Source organism: Nuphar pumila, chromosome 13 (genome assembly GCF_984573655.1).
Source record: "Nuphar pumila chromosome 13, dmNupPumi1.hap1.1, whole genome shotgun sequence".
Taxonomy (NCBI): Eukaryota; Viridiplantae; Streptophyta; class Magnoliopsida; order Nymphaeales; family Nymphaeaceae; genus Nuphar; species Nuphar pumila.
The window spans coordinates 47,167,605-47,186,566 of NC_143261.1; the positions used below are offsets into that span (position 1 = coordinate 47,167,605).

The following is an 18,962-nucleotide window of genomic DNA, read 5'->3' on the forward strand; positions in this document are numbered from 1 at the left end:
TTTTCCTTTCTTCACTAAAAGTAATGTTTCTCTGGTATCACTCATAGAAGAATGATGATTGATGAATGATCCTCGGACTGAATTTTTGTTCCATAGGAAGAAAGCAGTTAAGGACTCAATTTCCCAGTCAATCTCTGCAGATTGAGATCTACAATTTATTGTAAGTAAATAATAGCCAAAAAGATTAAATCAGAGCATTAATAAGGCAGCTGCATACTCCATTCACAGTTACACACAGTTTAATGGATAACAATTAGAGATGAGAAAAGGAATGCCAATATAAAATATTCTTCCCACCATAGTCATGTCCCTCCAAGTCTCCCTTTCAAGCTGGAATATCTCCCTATAGATCAAAATACTCCTTTTTCTCCTGCCATCCATGCTTAACTATTCTTTCATTAAGATCAATTAAACCAGATAAAGAATCCTAGTGTGAAAAGCAAAATCTCCACAATTTCCCATTTCATATGAAAATAAATGTTAATCCTGCATTTTAAAATGCCTTGAGTTTCCACGATGCTTAAATGAGTTAAACTTCTATGCTTTAGTCATTTCAAAAAATGGCCACATACATCATGAATAAATTGATAAATGCATGAAAGTCTGGATAGAAAGAAAAAAAAAGAATAAACGCTGACTTAATGTGGGTGGCTGCTCTCAATTCCCTGTGAGACCTAATAAAGAGCAATTAATTGCCGTCAAATCTACAAAACTAAGTCTGTAATTTTTAGTATTTCGGACTATACATTAATGTCTAGGCATTTTCTCTTTCTTAGAGTGAAAAAGCAACTCACTGCAGCTTTGGGTTGATTTGAACTGTTGATTTGCTGGGAACCAACCACATAAAGGATTAAAACAGGGAATACCTCACAATTGTAGATTATCCTGTGCAGTTTTATTAAAAGTGCGCCTCAAGGCGCAAAAAGCGCGCCTCGCCTCAAGGCGAGGGCCTTTGTGCCTTGAGGCGCAAGCATAAAGCGCAAATGCCCCAAGGTGTGCGCCTCATACGCCTTGAGGCGCACGCCTTGGGGCGAGGCGCGCCTCAAGGTGAGGCGTATACGCCTCAGATTTTTAATAACAGGGCCCGATAAATAAAAAATTCTGGCAAGTTTGATCGCCTACCCAAAGCCGGTGATCTTCGACAAGTCTGCGACTAGATACATTGTTATGTCTGATGGGAAGACTACCCATTTGTATATAAATGGCAACCGTTTAGAGGATCCAGTGCAGGAACAATGGGGAGGAGGAGAGCCAGTCCACGGCTATCATCTCCGGCTGCCGCGGCGATGGCGATTCTGTCGGCCGTGGAGGCGGCGTCGCCCAAGGCGAGCAACGACAGGAGGGAGGTGGAAATTGCTGCACCTGTTGCTGTTTTCAAGCTGGTGGAGCTGGTTAAGGACTTGGGGAGGCTTTGGAGGGAGAGAGTTAGTCGGCGGCAACAATGGGGCTGGGAACCTGAGCTCTACTCGGGCCAGTTCAGACCGGCAGCTGCAGCTGGGCTCGTCCAGAAGACCCTCCGGAGAGGGAGGTATGGCGGAAGGGCGGAGAAGGCACCCGAGCTCGGGGGCCTCCGGCCAGCCTCCTTCTGCCTGGCCGGTGGCATCAGCAGGATTTGCTCATGAGACCTATGTCCAAAATTTTTTCACCTTAGCCTCTGCCAGTTTGCTCCCTAAGGTGTGAAAATGTCTACATAAGTTGAAGCCAAGAGTTTTACATGTAGATATGGAAATAGATCGGATTTGCTCCGTATCCAATTAAGTGTATATTTGGTAGAAAGTTTTGATCCAGTTCTCAAGAGAATCAAGAGAATCTGATAATGTAAGTTCATATCTCCATGTCTTGGTAATAATTTGTCAGATTGGATTATGGATCCAACTTTGCACCATATCCATTTGAACCCCTAGAATCATTGGTCAGGCACTTGTGGACCGGACTTGAGCAGCACTCGACTTGGAATGACTGTTAACCAGATCCAACTACCGATTGGAACATACGTGATACTGAGTTTGGACTATCTGGGGCCTTGGGGAGCCCAATGTTGTCGGTCGATATGTATCGTATCTACAGAAAATCGCTATGCATCACCCTGAATCAGCTATTTTTTAATAAATATAAAAAATATGAAAATTCAAAATTTTCATATTTTAAATATTATTTTAATAGTTTTAACACATGTCATGTTCTGTTTGACGCATAATATTTTTTATTATCTTTTGGCTGATACAAAATGACTCCCAAGATTTTGCCGTTTTTAACTTTTGTCATTATGCATTGGGGGAGCCAAAATGGATACTGGCTTCTATTTTTGGGGTTCTTTAAAGGAATGAAGTGTTGGTGTAGGAAAGATGCATCATGTTTTTCATGCATATTATTTTGTCACCAGTGAAATTATTGATTTTACAATGGTTGTTGCTTTATCAATAAAGCAATTTTTTTTTATTTATAATTTTAAATATTTTTTATAGTTTTTTTTATTTAAAAAAAAAATTGAGGCTTACGCCTCGCCTCAGATTTTGGTGGAGCGTCTCGCTACGCCTCAACGCTTTTCACAACACTGATCCTGTGTAAGTGCCTTACAAGGTGAGAAATGCAAATGAACTTTTCCTAGGAGGTGAGACAGTTTTCACATCACATACTTAGGGCGAGGATCCACCTAAGTGGCATAAGGAATTAATATAATTCAAAGAAGAAAACTTCCTCAACCTTTTACACAGTGTCCCCTCTATGTGATGGTTGCAGTATGCAACTACTCAGCCTATTTCATGAACCTGATCTTCAAATTAACTAAAGAAAACTCCTACCACTTTATTCTTTCAACTGTCCATTTGTGTGTGTGTGTGTGTGTGAGAGAGAGAGAGAGAGGTGTTGAGGTAGGGTAGAATAATATATAACAGTTCACCTTACAAATAAGTTCCCCCTGAAAACCACCAGCCACTAGCAACTTTTCCTTTACAGCCAATGTACTGACTTGAGTTTGGCTAAATCCTTCCAATAAACTCCCAGGGTGTTTCTATATGAACACATAAACCATGTCAGCTTCTGTTTCACCAATCAGGAAAAAAAAAGAACACAGACATCCAACCAAATATTTTTGCCAAAATATATTTTGCAAGAACAAGAACCTCGCATGGTGCCACATGCCCAGAAACATTCAGAACTTCTGATACAGTGGAAGATAATGAAGACCAGTGCATGACAGCAAAGCCAGACATTAGGTAGACATCATGCTTTGACGTAGCCCAGACTAAATTTCTCAACTGCAAAAAATACATGAAGCCAATCAGTCAATGACCAAAAATGCAGGCTCCAATAAAAAAAAATGAGACCGGCATTTATGCCATCCAAGTGCATCTAATAGACAGTCTTGCAAAAGTACTACAAAAATATCAACAGAGAAAAAGACTTGTGGAGGCATCAGGAATCCCCTCAGTTCACAAGGACATAGAAAATTCAGCCCTTTTCATACAATCCAGCCGTCTTAATGAGTTCACAGGATGATAAAAGAAAAGATTCCCATATATTTGCAAAACTAGATTTAGTCTCACAAAAAATCATGAATTCAATATGATAATGTTTACACATCACATCTACATGATTTTGTATATCTTCTGTGTGCCTTACGAAAAATCTTCAATTCCATCAAGTTGTCATTTGAATATGCATTCCCAAAGACATGAGGCGATTAAGATTGTAATACCAGAGAAGACAATCATGTTACACATAAACGTACACTGAAACACCATCTACATAACACAATGAAACCTAAAGCAGAAATGAAAACCAATGAAGGAACAATGCCTTATACATGGACAACAGTTAGGAGAACATAAACAATAACCACTGAAGTTGAACCACAGCTTTTGCCTAACAATTTACTAAACTATCACAAACTAAGGTGAGGTAAGCTGTAGCTTTATTAACAAACACAATTGATCTGTAATTTTAAACTCAAGAATATCTTCTACTGTGCTTCTTTTTCTTTTTCTTTTAACGTCCATTTTTCTCCTATAATCTAACCAAATTTTCTCCAAGAATAGCCCTGGAATTCCTTTAAAGTTTAAACTAATAAAGCCAAGAAATAGGAGGCAACCTGACTTCACCCTCCAGCACACCAATAAGTTTTGTGTATGTTGACAGCATTTGCTAAAGTACATAGTAGCTAATTTACAATGTTGTTACCAAGGAATCTGCAAAAGGCGCATCTTAGGAGATGAAATATTTTCAGAAACTTGGTCTTCTAGGGCGATATACTCTGAAATTATCACGATAATTTCCAAATGTTATTATGATAATCTCAGTAAATGTCTCATCAAAAGATTGGGATATTTGTGATAGGACTTGTTGGCATGTGGAACCAGTTCAAGGCCAGGATGCTACTCAAACTGATGAATACAGCTTCATCAGTGATTCAACTCAAGATCTCCTGTAAGACATGGGCATATCACATCCAAATATGTGGACTATCCACAAAAGAGACCAATGGGCTGATTCAGTATGTGCACTGTTGAGATAAGTCGACTAAGTAATGTTTTATCCATGCTTAAGGGTGCTTCTGATATTTTAGAAATATTAAGGGACCTAACTGTAATTTTTCCTTTGTGGTTAATCTCTATTTAAACAGGAGATTAGACCTAAATAATGTGATCTCTCTCTCTCTCTCTCTCTCTCTCTCTCTCTCTCTCTCTCTCTCTCTCTCTCTCTCTCTCCTGGCTTTGCACATGGTATCAGAGCAGTACGTTCTTGGGAACGTGTGAAGGTGGATCGTGTGATTGCGCGAAGGCAGATCGTGTAGAAGATCGGGCATGAAGGTAATTTTTTTTTCGCGTGAAGGCAGATCGGGTAAGTTTTTTCCTTTTGGTACAGATCTGATAACAGATCTGTAGTCTGACAAATATCATGACTCTGTAATCAGATCTACAAGTCGTGGTGAATCCATGGGTTCCCGATCTGGTGAGTGGTATGGATGTTGTGCAGACGTCGTGATTATTGATTTTTATTTAATCAATAAAGCATTTCTTTATTTATTTGTATTTTTACATATTTTTTATAAATTTTTTTAAGTTTTCAAAAAAACATTTTGAGGCTTACGCTTTACGCCTCGCCTCGGTTTTTGGTGGAGCGCCTCGCTACGCCTCAACGCCTTTCACAACACTGCTTCTAAATAAGACAGTGAGCAGACATTCTAGAATCACTAAAGCAAAGTAAGCATTCAAATCATAATCATCATGCAGGTTATGAACCAATGATACTTATCTTCTTTTGGAACAATATCAAGAAATATAAGCTAAATAACAGGAAATAAAACTCAAAATACCATATCAATGGTGAAGCACCAAGAGAAACTTACTTGGAAATGGAGGATAGTGGATCTCACTGATCTTGCATTATGCCAAAACTCATAATATTTTCCATTTTTCTGCGTTTGTTTGCTTTCCTACACACATGTACAACAATACCAAGATCGCTGAATAATGATCTCCACAACACGTCTTATAACATGGGGATTTTTATTTGATAAACGCACACCTTCTCTGTCCCCTCCCCGGATTGCAGAATGTTCTCGTAATTTTTGTACTGCTCCAGCCTAGTCTGCCGATATTTTTCTCTAGTTATGTTTAGCCTCTCCCATGGGATCCCCTGAATATCCTTTCCTCTCCTGGCTTGCGCTGAGGAAGTATCCGTTAATCTAACATCCTAAACACGCATAGACATACACTTTTAATTATGAGGTTAAACATCAAACCTAACATTGAATTCAATCACATAAACTTGAAATCTTTGAAAAACAAGTATAAGAATTGAACAGGAAAAGAAAAACTAACCCTTTCATATTCATCCTCAGACTCGGAGTCACCTGCTCCTCTACTGCAAAACACTTCTTCGATGTCATCATCAAGGTCCGCCATATCATAATCATCTTCCATGTAATCGACTCTTTCCACTTGATGAAGAGCCATTTCTCAGTAAAAATGTTGTCCAGAAAACAAAACGCTGTCAAGATAAGATAATGGCCGTCTTTGTTATAATTCTTGCAAAGAAAGACTCAAATGCAAGAAATCTAATTGAAGGAATAACAAAAAGAACGTTTTTTTAAGAAGTTATGATAATAAATATCAGCAGATGAAGCAACTGCGACTAGCTGAAGTTAATTAAACAGAATAAATTATATTTTTTCGGAGACGAAGTAAATCAAATGAAGGACAGTGGAACAGCGCCATATCAGAAAGAAGAAAAAGGAAAAAAAAAAAAACGCCAAACAAAATTATGCAATACAATTCATTAATAATAAACTCGTGCATCACATATTTCATACAAAAATGCAAAGGTTCATAAAAGACCAGTGAAAGGTAAGAAAACACAAAGATTATTCCCTACAAAAAATATTGTTTCTTCATATTTCGACAGATAACCTATCATATTCCACCCGCACAAACACACACACAGATCTTCTCTTGTCATAATACAAATAAATACTAGAAGGTGAACAGAATCGCTAAAAAAACGGATTTTTCATCAAATCGAGAAAAGAAATCAAGAGAACAGGAAGAGAGCGACGGTTTTAATTCATCTAACCTTGTGAACGAGAGCAGTTCCTCCGAATCGGACTCTTCCGACAGTCAGATCTCGCAGACAGGCCGTCCGTTCATCGAGAGGGAACAGAGATCAGAGATTAAGACGACATATCCGTCTTCCGGTGGGTGATCGGCCAAAGGAACTCCGCTGGAGAACGGCGGGAAGAGGCAGAAGAACAGGAAAAGCGGCTCTCCGGCACCGACCGAGAGGCATGATATCCTTCGGACGCATGGATTAAAACAAGCGCGGGTCCCCCAAAAAGCACCTATGTCTTCAAGTAATTACTTAATATACCCTTTCGCAAATCCATTGGTTCAGCCGGATCCATTTGATCCTACTACCACCAGAGGAGTCACTAGAATATGAGAATTACCATGTGAATTGGGCATTATCAATGTTTTTTTTTTCAAATCCAACCATACAGATGTGTTCAGGACGGTGAATTTGGTAGGAATGGTGTATTTTCCATTAAAAAATATAATTTTTGGATGCTTGAATATTTAAGAAGATTATGAGTTGTTGATCTTAAAGCCTTAAAAAAATCTTATGCATCATAATCACGATGATTCAAGAGCTGGTTCTTATAAAACCAGGTGCATAAAGGTTATATTTAAAAAAAAATAACAAAAAAAATCATAAAAATCATGGTTTACACGGTAGTTTTCATATCTCGATTTAGTGACACACATATATACATATATGAAAATTGCATGTGTGTGTGGAGAGTGAGAGTGAGAGAGAGAGAGAGAGATTATTTAGCATTACACCTTTTATATTAATGTTGGCAACATTTAGCAATTAAATGACTAAAACACTTTTAAAAGTAAAAAATGCATAGTTAAATTTTTTAGGGCAAAACAGACTGACTTTTTTTTTGAGGTAAAATATTTAAAAAAAAATGGCAGTATAAAATTCAATAATTTAAATTTGAAATATAAAAATAGCTTTTTCTTAAATGTGATCATATTTGTTCAAGTATATTATTGTTTTTTTAAGTATTTTGATCATTTTAATTAGTTGAATACTGATTATGTTAAAGAAAAAATCTTAAGAAAACATAAACACAAAAATAAAAAAATAAAATATGAAAAATAATAATAATAATTTTAAAAAATACAAGTTAATAAAATGTAATATATGATCATACACAGTATCTTTAAACATCACACATATTTGTGACTATGATACTACGAGCCTTCCATTGATGACGACACAAAAATAGTTGCAAATAAAGGAGACGAAGGGTGGCCTTGTTGATTGTGTAGGTGGGACCGGCCACAGTTGTAGCATGGTGGGTGTTAGGTCACGTTTTTGACAAACAACATGGTGATGCTGGTCAGCTTGAATCTTTCATCAAAGTGAAAGATTACGCGGTAATTAGCGATCCAATAATTGTACCATCAATGCATGAACTTGGCCCTTCCCTACCAATGGATCGGTAGCAGAATGTGAGTTCGTGAACCTGATGGCAGTGCATGTGATCAACACGTGTCTTTTGTCCACGTGTCCTAATCGATGGTTCCTCAAGCAAATCTTTTAATAATATGGTCTGCCATATCAGAGTCAAAGAGATTGGTATATATCCAAAATCAAAAGGAACCTAAACTCGTTACTAATTGAGGGTTGCTTTAACCATTGCCATGTAGAGTTATGGTCACTCTCATCAGGTCTTTGTTCAATTTACAGCAGGTCAGCTCACCATATTTGCTTGTTAAAACCCTCATCCCGAACCAGCGGGGGCTCCGCTTGTCTGGTAGGAGCAGCCAGTGCACGTCACTATGTGTTGGGACGTTGCACGTTCAAATCCGAATGGTATCATTGTACAACTGGCAGGGGTCTGCCTAACCCCAGCTTGCCTTTAAAAAAAAAAATCAATCCATGCCAAACTGAAGGGGTTCCGATTTACGATTTATGAATTAAAGTCACATCAAGTGCCGCCAAGTATCACCTAAACTACAAATTCCCTTGATTTCTCTCTCTCTCTCTCTCTCTCTCTCTCTCTCTCTCTATATATATATATATATATATATATATATATATATATATATATATATATATATATATATAGCCATTACTTAATGGCAATCCGGTTACTTGTTATTATTATTGTTATGAAGGAAATTTCATTTGAAGGCCCATTTTTATCAAATATTTCAAAAAATGACTCCTCAAATTTTCAACGAAAATTCTCAAATAAAGTCTTGAAGCTAATTTCATTGCTAAAGTTCATATAAAACGTCATTTTGTAACCTTTGATTTGAAAAGGTGCGTTTTGCCCATATTGTTATGCAGTAGGAAAAGTCCATAAATTTTGTTAAATGTGCTCATAATGTCAATTGAGTTGCACCAACTGAGGTCTCAATTCGACAGTTTCAGCAGGGTCACAAAAGTTAATATATCTGCAACTTATAGTTTGCTACCTATATCGGCTACATATAGCTTATATATCGTTAATTTATCAGCAAATTGATTACTATTAAAATATACATAAAAATCAGTACATTTGAAGCACTAAATTAACTTCATTAACTGTCATCATCATTTAATCTTAAAAAAACAAATGTAAACAAAGAATGTGTATATACAAACTCATGTGAACTTAGTTGAAGACAAAAAACTGCAAAAGTATGCTTTTTAGAAAGCAATTTTCACTGCAGCAAAATGTTCAAGTCAGTGTTATCAAAAAAGTGCCTTGAGGCGCAAAAGGCGTGCCTCGCCTTGAGGCACACAAAAAAAAAATCACCACAAAACTTATGAGACATAATAAAAAAGATTTGTGTAGGTTAATCTCATATATTTTTCAGTTATTTCAGTTATGTAATCAGTTTATAAGTATATTTTAACTTTTGTTGGTTAATCTCATATATTTTTTAGTTATGTAATCAGTTTTTTAGTTACTTTTATATGTTAATCTTATATATTTTAACTTTTGTTGGTTAATTAATCTCATATATTTTCCATTTATGTAAACGTTTTCTTAGTATATTTTTTCTTTTATTGGTTAATCTCATATATTTTTCAGTTATGTAATTATTTTTTTAGTTACTTTTATATGTTAATCTCATATTTTTTAGAATAATCTCATATATTTTCCAGTTATTTCAGTTCTGCAATAAGTTTCTTAGTATATTTTAACTTTTTTTTGGGTTAATCTTATATATTTTCCAATTATATAATCAGTTTTTAGTTACTTTTATATGTTAATCTCATATTTTTTAGTACTTATTTGAGATTTTTTATTTCTTATTGGTTGTTATTTCATCAATAAAGTATTTCTTTATTTATTTGTATTTTTAGATATTTTTTTAAAGTTTAAAAAAATTTGAGGCTTAGGCTTTACGCCTCTCGCCTTGATTTTTGGTGGAGCGCCTCACTACGCCTCAAGGCTTTTCACAACACTGGTTCAAGTGAAACAAAAATGAAAAATGAAAACTACCAAATTATTGGAACACAAAAGAAAACTTCATTATACCATGAATTAAAGAAAATTAGACTTAAACAGAAAGGAATGACATGAAAAAAAAACAAGAAAGTAAATAGTGTGCAACCGACAAAGATTTGCACATAATTAAGAAGATTAGACCTCCTACCTTGCCAAACCCACAAAATGAAAGGAAAAATAAAGAACAAAAAAAGAAAGATAACATTGAAAAAATAAAAAATAATTACCTTCTATAAAAATGGGTGACACAATGTCAATAAATTGAGGAACCTTGAACTCTCTCAAATGAATACCGGTTTCTTCCTAAACTCACATCATTCTGGAAGATAAAATATGGAAAAAGAACAAAAGAAATAGAAATATCATGTTTTTTTTTATTCAAAACATATCGTGAGACTTATTTTTTTGGGCGTTTTTTGAGAAATTTATAACTTTGAAGCAAATAGCGATATATCGTTATATATAGCCTATATTGTAACCATGAGTTTCAGTTAAAAATTGGTTAGGAAATATCCTTTTTGTTTGTAATATCAGCCAAAGGTGGGCCTGTAAATGAAATTTTCTCTTAAAAACAAAAAAACTAGAAAAGGAATTTAAGTAAGCCTTCTTGAGTGACAATGTTGACAAAGGGGTGAGCGCAGGGCAAGAGATGATGAGAAATCCCCAGCAGCAGCAGCAGCAGCAGCGTCTGCTGGTGGGCTCATTCCTACTCAAAAGAAAAAGGTTCTTTGTCTTTTCCGTAAGTTTTTTCTACAACATGGGACTTAGCTCACATTACTTTTTGCACTTAAGAGAGATCACCGTGTTGAAAAGTAGATATATCATCCCGATATGACACTGGAACGTGGCAACAGCATGGAACGGAGTCGCCTGAACGTAGGGTTGGCGGAGTAGGAGAGTAGCCGCATGTGAAATTTTCAACTATATAATGTCGTTGCATATGCAAGGAAGGACGGAGTAATCGGTATATATATATATATATATATATATATATATATATATATATATATATATATATATATATATATATATATATATATATCGGGGAGAGAGAGTAACCCGTAAGTGTTTGACGATAGGTTGGACGAACCGTCATTTTTTTTTTGCGCACTCTGGGAAAAATGACATTTAGCGTGGTTCAAAACCGCCTCTAAATATCTTTTTTCAGAAAAAAAAAGTATTGCCCATTTGAACGTGTTCTAAGGAAAACCCATTTAAAGATACGGGTTTTCCTATATATAAACTAGAATATGTAAACCAATGTAATACGTAAACTGGTTGAACCAATAAAAACCGTTCAGATTAGACGGTTCCCGTGCAATCTCTAACCCACCCATCTTCTCACTCTCTCACCCACACTGGAAGACCACCACCACGATCGGAGGTCATCCGGCAGGGCAGGGCGGTGAGGAGGCCGTATGACGGAGCTAGAGAGACCCAATTTGGCTGAGCCTGAGTAAAACATAGAAATGAGAGGAAGGAAGGGGCGGTGGGGAGGCTGTCTGGCAGTGGTGGAGGCCGGAGTTGGCAGTGGGGGAGGTTGCGGATGGTGGTAGTGAAATATAGGGAAGCGGCGGCGGGAAGACCAGATTTGGCTGGGGCTGGGTGAAACACACAAACAAGAGAGAGGAAGGGGTGGTGGGGAGGCTGTCCGGCAGTGGTGGAGGCCGGGAAAGAGCGATGGTTGGGAAAAGAAGGGAAGGGGAAAGTAGGGGTGGCAATCGGGTCAGGTTGGCGGGCTGGCAGGTCAGAATACCTCAACATGAACACACCCCGTTTATTAAATGGGTCGGATGTGGCAAACACAAACACGACCCATTTATTAAACGGGTAACCTGACACGACACGATTAACCCGTTTAATAAACGGGTCGGGTCGACACAACACGGTGACCAATTTATTAAACGAGTTGACCCGATAACATAGACATAGATAAGTTAATATATATATATATATAAATGGGTTGCAGGTTGAAGGGTTCGTGTAAACGGGTTGACCCGCCCGCCTAACCTGTTTATTAAACAAGTCAAACGGGTTGGCATACTCCTAACATGAACACGACCCGTTTAATAAATGGGTTAGGCGGGTCGACCTGTTTACGACACGAATCCATTTAAACCAAACCCTAACCCAGCTAGCAAGCGGGTTGGCGGGTCGGGTCAGATTTTGCCACCCCTAGGAAAACGAGGGTTTGCTAACGGTTCTCCCCAGTTCAACAAACTTTACATATTCTTGTTTATATATATTTATATATTTTTTTTTCTGTATGATAAAGGTAAACTCCAGGTGAGGTCACCGATAAGTGACACTTTATTGCGATCACTATTTTCATATGTACTAGGGTCCCTGTAAAGATCGATGGTCATAAAAATTGTTTTTGTTAGAAACATCAATCAATTATCACACATGACTTTTTGTGTCTCACTAATGTCACAAAAAGTTATGGTGGTGCACGACATTGTTGCTTCACCGAAGCTTACTAGCAAATTGCATGAATCTGAGAATAGCTTGATATAGAAGAAAAGATAGCATGCCAAAGTTAGCGTGAGAAGCGTTCACTCGAGGTAAAAAGTGTCCCCACCAGCAATTTGACACAAGAATGAGTCAAAACAATTTGCAAACTTTAATCTCTTAGCAAGTTCTTTAGAGAGATGACCTATTGTTTAGAAAAACATTTTGCAGTACCAACGGCGTGGTTGGTAGGAGCTGTCGATGCAGGTCTCCATGTGGTGGGACGTTGCAGGTTCAAACCCTAGTGGTACATTGAATAATAACTGGTGGGGTCTCTACCTAACCCCAGTTTGCCTTTCAAAAAGAAACATTTTGCAGTGGTGATTTACGAACCTCACCGAGTTTGCGAAACCCTGTTTTTTGCCGCAAAGCTGAAGTGGGATGTGCTTCTTAGTGGGTAAGGAGGATCTGAGGTTTTACACCAATGAAGTTGGTGGGCGAGATGGTTTTTCTCAATAATAATAAAAAGTCATGTGAACATGTAATATTTAAGAAAAAGTATCTCCAATAAAAGATCTTCTGCAGCTTGCAGCTGAACAGGAAGACGTGTCCACAAGCAAATTAAATTAGTAAAGGTAGGGCCGGAGGCCTCATTCTCATACGAATTTATTTATTGATTGCCATGTTTCCTACTAGCAATTGAAGGTGATGGCCATCAACTCCCACCAAACTATACTCCATCTTCATGTTTAATAAACGAGCAATAGAGGGTGTTCAAGCTTTGCTCGTTTCTTGTGTCAAGCCGTGAGCATATGCGCTAAACGATCGAGCTGAACAGGAGCAAACTCCTTTGTAAAAGAAAACAATTTATTTTTTAAAAGTAGAAAACTATAGAATATGGACCTTGAACCTACTAAGCCAAGCTCGAACTGGTTCATTTTATAAAATAATAATTGTTTGGAACTTGTAAGCAGTAGTATTTGAACTTTAAACTTAATGTCTGCATGCCAAACATTTCAACTATCTTCATTGTATATTCTATCAAAAAAACTATCTTCATTGTATAATATAAAATATGTTTAAAATATATTTATTATTAATAAATGAGCCTAAACGAGCTGGGCCGAGATGAACGGTGGTTGTTCGTGCTTGAGCTTGTTGAGCCTATTTTACGAGTTTGAACGAGTTCTTTATGAGACAAACATGAGCTGAGCTATGAACAATTCGTCTCGTTTTCCAACCTTATGATAAGGTGATATGTGAAAAACATATTTTTTTCAAAAAATGATCTGCCTGTGCAAAAAAATGAAATGTTTCTTTAAATGCCCCATAATTTTTGAAATCCGCCCAAGTCCAAAATTGCAAATAGCCAACTTCGTTAAGACTTTTTACACTTCTCATGTGCAAAACTCATGAAGTTCGTGCGATATATCGTTTCGCTTATCAGGTATTGTAAATTTCAACTTAAAAAAAGGTCCACACATTTTTTTTGATACCACAAAGTTCACATAATCATATTTGTGAACATCTTATTAAACCCAAACCTCGAAACTTCACAAATACGTGACTAAGTTCACATTATATAATATAAAATTCTCATAAAAAAATGTGTGAACCTCCTGTTAAACTGAACCTTATAACCTTGCAAATATCCTACTTAATCTGCATATACCTCACGGAGTTCACATAAAAATATTATTGAACCTCCTGTTAAACTGAACATCGTAACTTTATAAATACTAGACTAAAGTCGCATATATGTAGCGATCAATGCATATACCTCACGAAGGTTGCACTCCTAAACAATTGAGTATAAAAGCTGATTGTTCGCACCTCAAGACTATTTTTGCATAAACTAGAGTTCTTTGTGGTTCCCAATTTGCTTCTCACTGGTAACTTTTTCAACAACCATTTTCAGCAATTCATTGACGACACTTCCTCGAGTATTCCAGAATCATATACAGTGATTTTTTTTGGTAAACACATCTTTAATGACTAAACCAGTTATTTTTTTTTTAAACAGAGGCATGAATCAAAAATTTTTTGCACAATTGGCTTGAATTAATTATTTTGTAAAAGAATTACATGGTTTTCAAGTTATCTTTGCATGTTAAATAGACTATTCCATTTGTTTCAATGATTTGTATGCCGCTATCTTCTAATTTGGTTGTTTATATGATGTGTATCTTGTATGATAAATATAACGTGTTTAGAACACTGTTTGATTTTTTTTATTATTTTCTTAACGATTATGGTTTTTGCATTGTCAATAAGGTATTATATTTATTTTTTGCAATGCTATTTCAATAGCCTATGATTTGTGTCTCTGTTGTCTGCCTATTTACTTATATTTTATGTCTTGTTATTGTAAGAAATTCTAAATTTGTTTACTACAATATGGCCACTAGGAAGACATTGTTAGAAGGGTCCACTCCCATGCCATCTTCTAGTGTTGGAGCACAACAAAAACAACCAAAGATGAAAATTTATGAATTATGTTTGTTACGACAATGAAGTCGTACACGACACTTCAAGTACAAGGTTTTGATTATGAACAAGTGAATCAACTGCATTTCAGCTAAGGCAATGCAGAAAGATGCCAGGAATTGAAGAATTTGCTGCAGAATCTATGAAGACTAGTGTGTAAATGTAAAATTCATTAAAAGTCTTAGATTCTTGTAAGAGCCTTACTTAGAGTGCATATTTCGATTGTATTTCACCTAAAAAGTCTTTAGAAAAACTTTTCTAAAAGAACCCTTCATGAAAATCATTTTAGAAAACTCTTTACTTAATTTTTCATGTTTATTAGTCGACCAATAGACTCACCAGTCGACCAATCTTTTCGCGCTAAATTTTCTAAGCAAAAATATCATTTTTGTAAAATTAGTCGACCGAAGGTTTTATCAGTCGACCAGACAGAATGTCTATTTTCTGAAAACTTTAGCAGCAATCGAATGAAGGTTTTATCAGTCGACCAGACAAAATGTCTGTTTTCTGGAAAATTTAACAGTAATTGACTGAAGGTTTTATCAGTCGACCAGACAGAACGTGTGTTTTTCAAAAAAATTTAGCAGCAGTCGACCGAAAGATTTTTTAGTCTACTAATGATATTATCAGTCAACTAACTTTTTCTTTAGTCGACTAAGTTTCAAATTTCAGATTTTCAAATGGCTCTGTTAAAGACATTATTCGATCGACGACCAGCTAATGTTTGATTTCAGTCGACTAACTACTGTTCCAGTTGACTAATTTTACACTTTTTTCTATAACTTTTAAAAGGCATGTCTTTTCATTTTTCAAACATTTTGATCATTCAGAATGAATTGTTTTGACACCCTTTCATACCCTCAACGTATGAAATCTTTCAACTATAAATATGAGTACATTCTACACTCAAAAACATCGAATTACATTGAATTACAAAGATCGAATTCTTTGTTTTTCACTCCTATTCATTCAAGTATTCATTTTCTCACTCACTTGATATTTTCACTCCAGTTTTTCACTCAAATTCTTTTGAGAGACAGTAAATTCGTGAATTGAGTATTTCAACAACCTCAAAAGCCAATTGCATTCATAAGAAGGGCTTGTAGGTTGATTATAAGTTGATTATTTTATTTTTTTATAAAAGGAAAGGTCTCATTGGTTTAAAGGAGTTGTTTGCTTTTAGTAGGTTTGTTACTGAAAGTGAAACCAGATTTGGTCTGTATGTTCTTATGGTTACACAAGGTTGATAGTGAAAATCTCAAGCAGGTTTTGCTTGGGGACTGGATGTAGGTCTGAAAGACCAAACCAGGATAAATTCTTGTGTTCTTTGTGTGATTGTTTGCGAATCTCAAAATCCTTCAAAATTCCAAAGACGACATTTAAAAGCACTATTCACCCCCTCTAGTGCTTGTTACCTCGATCCTATAGTACTTTCATTTGGTATCAGAGTAGGTTAATTGTATTTTGATCTTATCATCATCTAGCATAGCAACAACATCTTCTCAGCACAAAGAAGGATGCTCCTCTGTTCGTCATCCTCTCTTCGACGAAACAAACTATGGATATTGGAAAGTAAGAATGACAATATTCTTACAATCCATGAATCTCGAAATTTAGAGAGTTGCTTCAGAAAAGTACCAAATGCCATCAACTGATTTCAGCCTATGGACCGATGAAGAAAAGAAGATTGCTTCACTCAATGCCAAAGCTATGAATGCTATGTATTGTGCCATTGACAAGGTAGAATACAATTGTATCTCTCAATGCTCTACAACAAATGAAATATGACATACTCTTCTCGTTACTCATGAAGGTACGTCAAAGGTAAAGGAATCTAAGATTGTTTCTTTGGTTCATAAATTCGAATTATTTAAAATGAAGCAAAATGAATCTATATCAGACATGGTAACAAGAATGACCGATATTACTAATACTCTCAAATTCCTTGGGAAAGATTATTCGCAAGTGAATTTAGTTAGAAAAATCCTGAGGTGTTTAACTCATGAATGAGAGAGAAAAACCACAACTATAGAGAAAGCTAATGATTTAAATAACCTTTCTCTTGAAGATTTAGTTGGTAATTTGGTGGCATATGAAGTTCAACTTCAAGATAGACAAGAAGAAGAACCCAAGAAGAAATCTCTTGCTTTCAAGGTGACTTTCGACTCTAAAGATTCAGAAGAAGATGAAGATATTGCCCTCATCACAAGGCAATTCAAAAGATTCATCAAAAAGAAAAGATTTCAAAAAAAGGTAAAGAAAACATATTCTTCTAATCTTAATGAAGTCAAGTGTTTTAACTACAAAAAGGCAAGACACATCAAGAAAGATTGTTCTCTTCTCAAAATCAAGACTAAGGACCAATTCAAGAAGAAAAAAGCATTTCAAGCAAGTTGGGATGATGGTGACTCCTCTTCCAATGAAGAATCTAATGAAGAAGTTGCCAATATGTACTTTGTATCACAAGAAGACTCGATAAGTCAATTTGAGTATAATGATTTATTAGAAGCATTTAATGATTTATATGCTAAATTTAAGAGTCTAAGTTCTAAAAACAAAGAGTTAAAAACTGAAAATTCAACTCTTGACTCTCAAAACAAAGTGTTACTTCAAAAGATAAAAGATCTTAAGAAGGAAAACTATTGTCAAGCATTTGAGATAAAAGAAATTGGAATTAGAACCAATCTCTTACAAGAAGAAATAACAAGTCTAAAAGAAAAATCAAATGATCTTTTTTTTTATATTGACCAAATTCACTAATGGACAAGAGAATCTAGAAAGACTTCTTGGTTCTCAAAGATGCTTGATTAACAAAATCGGATTGGGATATAGTTTTGTTGATACTCAAAATAGATTAAACTATGTGGTGAAGAATCAAAGACAAAATTCTCAACCATTATTCAAAGAACTAAATTCTCTAGTTATAATAGAAATGCATCTAATCATGGTACTTATAATGTTTATAAGCCTAGACATAATTATTTTGGAAATGCTAAATCATTTTATAGAAAGAATATTTATTATCAAAGGAAACCAAAATCCAAATGGATATGGGTTCCTAAGACTAACTCTCATGGACCCAAAAATAGAAAGAGGTCAAATGCTTTGTCTTCCAATTTTGTTGTAGGTACACAAAATAAGGAGCAAATGGATATTGGATAGCGGTTGTTCCAAACATATGACTGGAAGGTCAGAGTTATTTTTCACTTTTCAAAGTAAGAATGGAGGAACTGTCACCTTTGGTGACAATAACAACGAAAAAGTAATCGGTATTGGTAACATTGGTAATCCAAAATTTCTCTTGATAGAAAATGTTCTTTTAGTAGATGGTTTAATACATAATTTATTATCCATTAGTCAATTATGTGATAAAGGTTTTCATGTTTCTTTTGAACATGATTTATGCTTAATTTCTGATTTTCAATCTAAAAAGATCATTTTTAAAGGCAAAAGAAGGAACAATGTATATGAACTTTATCTAGATGAGTTGCCCACTTTTTAATGAAAAATGTCTTATTGCTTCAAATGAAATTCAATGGTTATGGCATAAGAGACTTGAACATATTAACTTTAAATTAATTTCTAAGTTATCCAAGAATGATCTTGTTAGAGGCCTACCTAGAATACCATATAAGAAGGACCACTTATGTGATGCTTGCCAAATGGGTAAACAAATCAAGAGTTCTTTTAAAGCAAAAGATATAGTTTCAATAAAACGTTCTCTTAAACTTTTACATTTAGATCTATTTGGACTATCTAGAATTCAAAGTTTGAATGGTAGCAAGTATGCTTTTGTTATAGTAGATGATTATTCTCGATTTACATGGGTGATTTTTCTAAAAAGCAAAAATGATGCTTTTTCTGAATTTTCTAAACTTTGTAGAAGAATTACAAGTAAAAAATCTACATCTATTATTATAATTTATAGTGATCATGGTGGTGAATTTGAAAATGAATCTTTTCTAAAGTTTTGTGATTTACATGGTATATCTCACAACTTTGATTTTCC

The 18,962-nt window shown here is 35.4% G+C and overlaps 1 protein-coding gene across 1 annotated transcript in view; it reads right to left on the minus strand.

The window, feature by feature from the left end:
- Positions 1-6,785, minus strand: part of LOC149818291 (putative WD repeat-containing protein C2A9.03) — a 36,182-nt gene extending 29,397 nt beyond the window's left edge. The window contains exons 1-6 of the mRNA XM_089985716.1: positions 6,574-6,785; positions 5,823-5,991; positions 5,527-5,694; positions 5,348-5,434; positions 3,123-3,257; positions 2,900-3,010 (exon numbers count right to left, since the gene is read on the minus strand). Of these exons, the coding sequence (XP_089841842.1) occupies positions 2,900-3,010; positions 3,123-3,257; positions 5,348-5,434; positions 5,527-5,694; positions 5,823-5,957 (636 nt within the window). The 5' untranslated portion in view covers positions 5,958-5,991; positions 6,574-6,785. The remainder of the gene's footprint in view (positions 1-2,899; positions 3,011-3,122; positions 3,258-5,347; positions 5,435-5,526; positions 5,695-5,822; positions 5,992-6,573) is intronic.
- Between the last annotated feature and the right edge of the window lie 12,177 nt (positions 6,786-18,962).